This window comes from Tribolium madens, unplaced genomic scaffold, assembly GCF_015345945.1.
Source record: "Tribolium madens isolate multiple individuals breed KSU strain unplaced genomic scaffold, Tmad_KSU_1.1 Scaffold_19;HRSCAF=116;Tcas5.2_LG9, whole genome shotgun sequence".
NCBI classification, from domain to species: domain Eukaryota; kingdom Metazoa; phylum Arthropoda; class Insecta; order Coleoptera; family Tenebrionidae; genus Tribolium; species Tribolium madens.
The window spans coordinates 7,302,957-7,311,752 of record NW_025400983.1 but is presented as its reverse complement, the minus strand read 5'-3'; the positions used below and the strand labels follow the sequence as shown (position 1 = coordinate 7,311,752).

At 35.2% G+C, this 8,796-nt stretch overlaps 2 protein-coding genes across 4 annotated transcripts; one reads left to right on the top strand and one right to left on the bottom strand.

The window, feature by feature from the left end:
• The first annotated feature begins 87 nt into the window (after nt 1-87).
• Nucleotides 88-5,090, top strand: LOC123014368 (forkhead box protein P1). The gene is made up of 3 exons (XM_044413442.1): nt 88-550; nt 2,514-3,737; nt 3,795-5,090. Exons 2-3 carry the CDS (start codon nt 2,526-2,528, stop codon nt 3,933-3,935), a joined length of 1,353 nt encoding a protein of 450 aa, XP_044269377.1. The 5' UTR covers nt 88-550; nt 2,514-2,525; the 3' UTR covers nt 3,936-5,090.
• Nucleotides 5,085-8,285, bottom strand: LOC123014348 (shootin-1). Of its 3 annotated transcripts, none has more exons than XM_044413411.1 (6): nt 8,184-8,264; nt 7,802-7,962; nt 6,912-7,143; nt 6,337-6,523; nt 5,873-6,286; nt 5,085-5,815 (listed from the first exon to the last, which is right to left on the bottom strand). In XM_044413411.1, exons 3-6 carry the CDS (start codon nt 7,126-7,128, stop codon nt 5,161-5,163), a joined length of 1,473 nt encoding a protein of 490 aa, XP_044269346.1. In that variant the 5' UTR covers nt 7,129-7,143; nt 7,802-7,962; nt 8,184-8,264; the 3' UTR covers nt 5,085-5,160. The 3 variants fall into 3 exon arrangements, with proteins under 3 accessions (XP_044269346.1, XP_044269354.1, XP_044269363.1); XM_044413419.1 differs by lacking the exon at nt 8,184-8,264 and adding an exon at nt 7,204-7,260 and having other exon boundaries at nt 7,802-8,059; XM_044413428.1 differs by lacking the exon at nt 7,802-7,962 and having other exon boundaries at nt 8,184-8,285.
• Between the last annotated feature and the right edge of the window lie 511 nt (nt 8,286-8,796).

Genomic DNA, 8,796 nt, shown 5'->3' with positions numbered 1-8,796 from the left:
CTAATTTTATGTCGTCCTCGGCAAAATTACGCAGTATTTAATTTTGCTGGAATTTTTTGAAATTCCCAGGCTGCCATGACAGTCCCTTTAAACAGCATTCCCGGCAAAATGCTGAATTAGTCCGATGAAAAACCACGCGAAATCTCGTTAATTACAGTTCAAACCCCCATGAGACGCATATCAAAATAATCTACGAAAAACGGGCGAAAATTTGGTGTGCGCCATTTCCCGCTTTTCTTTCCCCCTAGTGAAAAAACTTAGGTTAAATTAAATGTCAAGACCCCAATAGCACGCGTATCGTTATTCGATTGTAAAGTCGGCGTTCCGGCGATTCTCTGCGACCAATCAGAATCGCGCGGGAAACACTCGTGACTTGCGCCGGCCAATCCTAAGCGCGCGATTTGAATTCCCTCTTCGTTCTTTGTGGATGACGACAAGTTTTGTATACATTCGTTGGGTGTAAAGTGCTGTCAGTGTAAAATATCTTTTTATCCATGATTTAAACAAAAATACAACCAGACACAACGAACTGCCGTCAAATAACGCATCAGTAAGTATTTTTCACATTTTACATGTATTTTTTCGGTGGTTTTCTGTTACAAAATGTGATTAAAGACGATTTTTCGTACGGTAGGCGCGTAATGGACTCGTCCAACGTTCGGATCCCGCTCTTTTGTGTAAACGTGTGTTATCTAATACAAAACAATAATAATTAATTCATTGTTGATAATTGACAATACGACTAGTAATTTGACAATAAACCACCACACCTGTAGAAAAAGTACCCGATTTGGCGGGTAAACACGGCAGAGGGTACACCCACACGTTCTAGAATTATCGACGGGAATTTCACATGAATTCCTGATATCTCACGATTAAATTCCGGGAGAATTGGCGAAAATAAACCACTTTGCTGTATTAAAATTATATCATTTATTTTTATATCAACAAGGCGGGAAGACGATCTTAACACTTCAAGGTCGAGGAAGGTAGTTTTGATAGCCTAAAGGAGAAAGCAATGTACTGAGTGAATAAAAGAAACTATTATTTTATTTTTAACTTATTCTTTATCGCTTTTTCTAGGTTTTTAAAATTTTATTAACGCCTGGGGATGAGATTTTTACCTAAGGGAGAACAGGTGATTTATGACAGGTCGTTTCTCTTTATTGAAAGCAACTTTACCTGTATTTTTTCAATTATTTAAGTCACCCCATTGTAAGGAATAACCGTATGGGGTAATAAGGTAAAGAAAAGAATTTGTAACTTGTCTGGGGTGAGACAGACATTTATTAAAAACCGGTATTTTCAAACACAAATCATCATTTACGTTTTGAAAAAGAACCTATAAGTTTTTAATAAAAAAGTGGGAATTGTTTTCGATTCTTTTAATAGAAATTTCTACAAAATAATTATTAGTAAAATTCAGGAGTGATTAGGCGATTCTCACCCTCCTCTTTTTCTCCCCTCTTGAATGATGGCCATCTGTCTGAATTAAGTACAGTTTTGCCAATAAAAACGATGATATTCTATTTTGAATTTAATGACTAATCTTCCCCTTTTTCGTATTGATTTTTTCGCTTGATTTTATTTAATTTTTCTCTTCCACGTTCCAAGTCATCAAATATTGACGCAAGAGATTGTCTGACTTGTACCTATATTTTTGTACATTATTTATTTTATCTGAAATCCGATTACGACGTAACAGTTTTAATTCTTTTTCCAATTATTTATTGCTTGTTAAAGTAATTAATTGCGTACTTACCATCTTACCAACATAAACTAATAAAAATTATGCCGCATACGATTCCTTCTCTTTGTATTGCAATACTCCTGTAAAAAATTTATTATTTTAAAATTCTTAATTTTTTTGAATGATTTATTCTTTTTGAATTATTTGAAATGAAAGCCATTTGAGAGGGTATTTATAATCGAATTTCTTGAGAGGAATAATTAAAAATTTTTAGTAATTAATTGGTATTTAATTATGAATCAGAACGAAACTTCGTTATAATAGAATTTTAATTGAATAATTGATTTTTTTTACAAACCTGAGCGACAAATTGGGTATAAATTTGTATATCTCAAAATTTGTGTTACAGGAACAATAAGCCCAAAAAAATCTGGTTTTAAAAATAGCGCAAGAAGGAGTTTTATATTTCTTTGTTGGTAGCCTCTAAAAAATAGTTTTCGTAATGTCCGAATTTTTTTAAAAACGTAACAATTAATTTAACGATTCTTCGGACTGATACCAATTGCTTAAATAATTTTTTATCTCATAGGTCATTCAGTTTAGTTTAAATCTTTGACAACAAACGTAATTTTGGAAATGTACGTAACGAATTTTTCTTATCAACATGCAAAAATGTTGCAGTTTTTTTATTTATTTCTGCAGCAAAGTGGTTTATCGAAATTTGCACAACAAATAAATCTTCGACCTCGAAGCCGTGTTATTGAGTGTAGAAACTTAAAAATCGTCACGAAACCTAATTAAGAAGGGCTTTTTGTGCTTGCAGAAGCTAATCGTCATGTCTGCCGTCATGGACATGTATTTGAGCGCATCCGATTCAATGTCATTTCAAGACTTTTTGGACATCGACATTAAATCCGAAATAGAATCGTTGGTCGGCGGTCATAACGACTTTTCCGGCTTGAATTTCTCAGAATTGCCTCCATTAGAATTGGAAGACGTTTCTGATATAAAATGGTTTTCGTCAAACTCGAACCATTCAAATTCCAGCTTAAATTTAGATTTTAACGGCGAAGAACGGACTACAATGGTCAATCCGAACGCCGTAATGCCTGCTATTTCCTTAGCCCAAAATATACGTTCGCCATCACCTACGTTAAAAGAAAGTCATTTAACATTCTCTCCATCCACTATTAAAATAACAACAATGAAACAAGAAGCAAATCAAGTGAAAAAAGATCTATTAAAACGATTGAGTGACGAAGACAGGGAAGATAAACCCCCTGTATTGAAAACAATAAGTAAAGTCACTCCAATCATTTCGAGACCTCCAGCTAGGACTATAACAAAGCCGACTTTGTTAACTTTTAGAAATACAATTAATAAACAAGTTAATTCTTCAATTACGGTAGCTCAAGTTAGTCACGTAACTACGGTTAAAACTGTAACTTCCACTAATCGAAAACTAAACAATAACCGATTCAGTGAAGATGGCGAGAGGATTTACCCAAAGCCGGCGTACAGTTACAGCTGTCTGATCGCAATGGCGTTGAAAAATAGCAGATCGGGTAGTTTACCCGTCTCAGAAATTTACAATTTCATGTGCAAACATTTTCCTTACTTTATAACGGCACCTAACGGCTGGAAAAATTCAGTCCGACATAATCTGTCGTTGAATAAATGTTTCGAAAAAATAGAAAAGCCTGCAATTAATGGAGCTCAAAGGAAAGGCTGTCTGTGGGCCATGAACCCCGCTAAGATCAGTAAAATGGACGAAGAAGTCCAGAAATGGTCCAGGAAGGATCCTTCAGCTATAAGGAAGGCTATGATCAATCCTGAAAATTTGGAACCATTGGAAAGGGGCGAGTTGAAGTTTTCGTGCAGTTACGATGAAGGAGATACATTCGGGGATTCCTGTGGGAGTGCAGAGAGTGAAGAAGGATCGGATTATGAAGAAGGACCGAAGAGGGATTTCGAGTTTGTGATCAAGGCGGAGAATGAGGATGGGAGCGATTTCGATATTGAAGTTAGTAGTGATCTTGATGTTGAGGTGTGTATTACTCACCTTCGTTTTGATTTTTTTTATTAAATTTTTTGTTTGGTTTAGGCCTCCGATGAGGTGTACGAAGACATAGAAGAGGATCAAGAGATGTTGCGAGTGGAAATGGCGCTCGCTCAGAAGGAACTAATGGAGTACGAAAAGCCCGTCAATAGTAAGAGGCGGAGGACGTACATAGTTCAGAATTAAGTTGGTATTTGTATAAACAAATTATGTCGGTGTCCATCTGGTCACACATCTCCATAAGTTAAAGTGAAGCTGTGTAAGATTGGTGATAATTGTAAATAATTGTAACTTTCCTGCCCGTGTATTTCTTAAGATTAGTTGATTCATTGTTTTATACTTGAAGACTGCCCTTTAGATTTTTTTCATTAAAATCAACTAGTTTTATGTTTTATGAAACAATGAATTGAAAGAAGGATTTTTGTTATATTTTCTTTGTACGCCTTGTGCTATTTCCATTGTCAGTCACACTGGCAACGTCGCAACTGCGATTTTGAGCTGAAATAGGTTACAACCGGACCCTTTAGAGGCAAAAGTCCACTATTTCATACAGCAGTGAGAGAATGGCGATGGAAACCGCACGAAGTGTATTTTGTAAAATTTCGTCATTTTGCCAAGACAGTATTTGGAAGTAGATGTGGACTGATGGCAAGAGCAAAATTAATCGATCCAAATGTGAATGCCTGACATTCACATTTGGACCGTTTTTGTGTTTGTTTACATACGTGCCTTTGCTCCAAACTCAATTTTTAGGTCTGTATTTCCTCTTGGTGGGACCAGTTCACAGATTTTTTATTTTGCTCTTATTTTATTCGCCACTTTTTAATCTCACTTAATGTATCATGTGATAGTTTTCTCATCCAATTTGTGCTAATTTCTTTGGCGTATTATGTTTTTTTCAGATAGTATTAAAAAAACACGTTTTTCAATGCAGTCTGGACAATTGAAATTTACTAATCATCTGTAGTCTCGATCGTCAATGTAGGTAGGATTTTTTTAATTTTTTAAGAGCAAAAGAGAACAGACTTTATTTTATTAAAAAATTCCTAGCTTTGAGTTGAAGCTTTTGTCAAAAATTTTGTACTATATAATTGATTTTGTATTTTTTTTATTTTAACTTTAAGTAATTTGTTATAAGATGATGTACAAATTTTGTTAGTTTTAATAAATCCTTGTAAAAATAAAATCGTCACTTTTTAATAATAATTGTTTTGATTTCCTACCATTAGTGAAACAACAAACGGTTTGAAGCTATTCAGCTTATTTTTACAAGAGATTAAGTCATAATTCATAGAGTAGTAACTTGTAGGTCCCTAATTTCCAAATAAAAATTAATTTGTATAAATTCTTTTATTCAACAATATAAAAAATACAAAAATATGGCAGCTATAATATACATGACTAAAAATACTTACAATGCAACGTCCCCATTGCATAAGCTTTGCCGACTTTTCGGTGCTTTTCTCAAACTTCCTAAAATATTCAAAAGTTCGGACACGGCTTTACTACCCTCACGTTCTTTTTTGTTATCATTTTTGACTTTTTTTAAGGTAAATTTCCCCGATTTTATCGTATTAATAATGTCTTCGTTAACCCCAGTTGTGACTTTTTTGCAATCAGGGACTGCCGGTTCTTTGACCCCAATCACATCCGCGAGTTCGGCAATATTGGCCCTTGACCTCCGCTTCACCCTTAACGGGACCGTTGGAGGTTCGCTGAAAAGAGCCGGGGGTGGTGGCGGCGGCGGCGCTGGGGGCCTTTTGAGCGCTTCTTCGGCCTTTTCCGCCCTTTCTAGGGCTTCCTGCAGTTCGGATTCCGCGAGTTGCAGCCGCTCTTCAAGCACTTCAACTTGCGAATTCTTCTCAGCCATTTCTAATTTCTCTTGTAATGAATTTAACTCCTCTTCGTAGCGGTTCCTCTCCTCCTCGAGAGTCCGTTTCAACTGCTCCACATCTTGGAGCAAAACCATGAAATTGTCCTGATTTTCACTACCGAGCCCTTCAAGCAGGAGTGTACTTTGGTGTGCCAAAACGTTTCGTTCTTTTTTATAATCATCAGCTTCTCTTCTGTGAAAAAATCACTTTCAAATGCACGACTTTCCCCAATAACCTTGATAGACTTACCTTAAAATCACAACACTATTTCTCTGCTTCTCTTCCACCTCTTTCAAGTGAGTCAGTTCGTTTTTCATCATTTCCGAAACTCGAATTATTTGCTCGTACTGTTTTTTCAGCTCATGGAAATCGTGCTCGAGTTTCTTATTTTTTTCTTTCTCAAATTCTAATTCTTCGGACAATTTTACATTTTGTTCGGACGTTGTGAACTCAATGTGTTTTAAAGTATCGACTTCGGTTTGCAATTCCGCAACTTCGGAACTCAATTGTTTGATAGTTTTATTCAAATTTTCGATATCTGAATCTCCGGTGGATTCACCAGCATCCACACCTTCATCAACAGTGTCTGTATCCAACAGATGCATTGTCTGTCTTTTCAACTTTTTATTTTCCTTGTACCAATGTGACGCATCTTGAAGTGCACTGAAATTTTTAATAAACCACAAAAAACACAAAAATTATTAACAAGAAACCTCGACATCGCTGTTGTTTCAGTTTCATATCGATTTTTCAGCTTTTCGTACTCCGTGTAGACTTTTTTCGAAACTTCCGATAATTTTGTGTAGTGTTCGTTTTTTTCAAACAGTTCGGTTTCCAACTGTTCATTTTTCAGTTGAAGGTCCAGATTTTTTCTTTGCAACTCATTGTACTGTCTTGCAACTGCAAACAAAAATATACCTTATTGATTATTTTTCAGGAAAATTAAATTGAAGTAAACGAGAAAAAATTACTCGTAGTGTCGATACTTGACTATTTTTCAGTTGTGTTAAGTTTGTTAATTATTATTCTTCCGGAATTTTTATAGTGCCATTCGTCTCGCTAATTAATTTCGTGCGGAAATTGTTCAAGTGTTTTACCGTTTTATTTAACTAAGTTAAGCCGAAGCAAACGACCTGAGAATTCGCTTCAAACCCGTTTAAAATCAATATTGCATTTGAATAGTGCCGAATTCAAATCATTACGGTACTCTGGCAATTTCCATCGCCAGGTGCGCTTTCAATTGATTCCTTATATGGATTAGTAGGATTGTGTCAAGGTATGCGCTTACTTTTTTCCTTCTCGCTGAGGATACTTTTACGTTTTTGCTCCGTCTCTTCGTATTTCAATTTCCATTTTTGARCCTCCGGATTATTCACCGGAATTCGGGAAGGCGACGGCGGCGGTGTCGTCGAATTCGACCGATTCATGGAGGTYCTCCGCAACGGAATGTTTGAATTACCATTAGTCAGCTTATTTGAACATCGATTGCCGTTTGTTATATTCATATTGTAACGGTTTTTCTGAAAGAAATAAAAATATAAATATTGATACGACCGCAAAAATTTTGATCATTTGCATACATATGCGACCCATGGATGCCCGGGCTTTWATTACACGTCATGGTAATAAATTTGACTCTGAAATATCAGATTACATGTAAAAATGTGAGTACGACGAAGAGTTTGCTTAACACGTGTCAGGATAGGATGAAGGGTTATTTTTAACACCTCTGTTAGACAAGGATGCATTAATACCACATTGCTTTAGAGAAACAAAGAAAGGAAATAACAGATTTTGATACGTCAATTACAGCAATAWTATTGCACAAATCGATAAAATAATTGTTTTGCCGGTTCGCGATTCATAAATATTAATCACCGAGGAATAATAAACAAAGACATTGAKTGGGTGTGTATTTAGAGAGCTCTTCTATTCTGTTTGGGTCTATAAATCACGATATTTTTAGGCTAATGAAAGTGAATTTGAGCCTGAATTTCCCATCGCTGTTTCAGAGATTATAAAAAAAATTTGATAAGATAATACGCGGAAAAATGCCTTTCTCATTTCAAACAAAGCAAGTGATTATCGCAATTAAATTAATAATGCATAATACGCAAATCAAGGCCTCACTCAAAAATTTGGTTCCTGGATTGGCGATGGAAACATTTGTCGACTTACCCCAAAATCGCTTCGAACAGATCGGATCTTGCACTTGACATGTATTTGTTGTAAACAAAAGGCAAAAAGGTGTATGGTGAAAGTAGCAATACCGTGTCCTTTTACCGGCTTGAACGTATTATAATAGCCTCGAGCTTTGCTACACCGTTCACAGTTACAATCTGACAACAGAATAAAATCTAAAGTGCTAAAGATATCTTTTCCGTTTTGTATGGAAGTATGCTATATTAGAGGAGGGAGTGACTCATAATATATCAAAAGTTAAGTTAATACGCATGTCTTGCTTATTTTTTAAGTATACATAAGGCGTACGTGCGCTTGAGATTTTTTTTTGAATCGGCTCTTAAATTCATTGTGATGAATATTTGGTAATTGTACTTACATAAAAAAGAGACAAGTTTGATGTTTTACTTTTTGTGTAATTTAGCACAGGCGTGGGCTACGATTATCGTAATTGTGTGGGATGGTATAAACGCTTGAATTATGATAAATTAATTTGAATGACATAACTTGGACAAATTTGGGTGATTAAGTTTTTATCATTGACAAAGTAAATATTTACAGGCCCTTATCTGTGAAGAATAAATATTTGTATTAGGTTTTTAGGAAATTTATTCCACAAAATGAAATTTTTATAAGATATAAATTAGCATAAACATGTGAACAATATAATTAATAAACTGTAACCAGTGAGTGAGTCTGGGACTGAAGACGGGTCTTATTTTTTGAGGCGTGGTTCACCTCACTCATAATTTGGTCGGTGGTTTATGCAACCAACAAAGCTCAGTTTTGTGTAGCTTTCTGCATAATCGTCAAGATTATGACGTCATTATACATACCTGGTTGACCCATTTGAAAAAACATTTTTTTTTATTTTCAGCCCAAAATTTCAAGTGATAAATTTTGAATCCCGATTTTATTATACAGACTGGACAAAAGCACAGACCCTAGGGTTTGTTGATAAAACTATTTCTACATTGCAGAAAAAAATATTT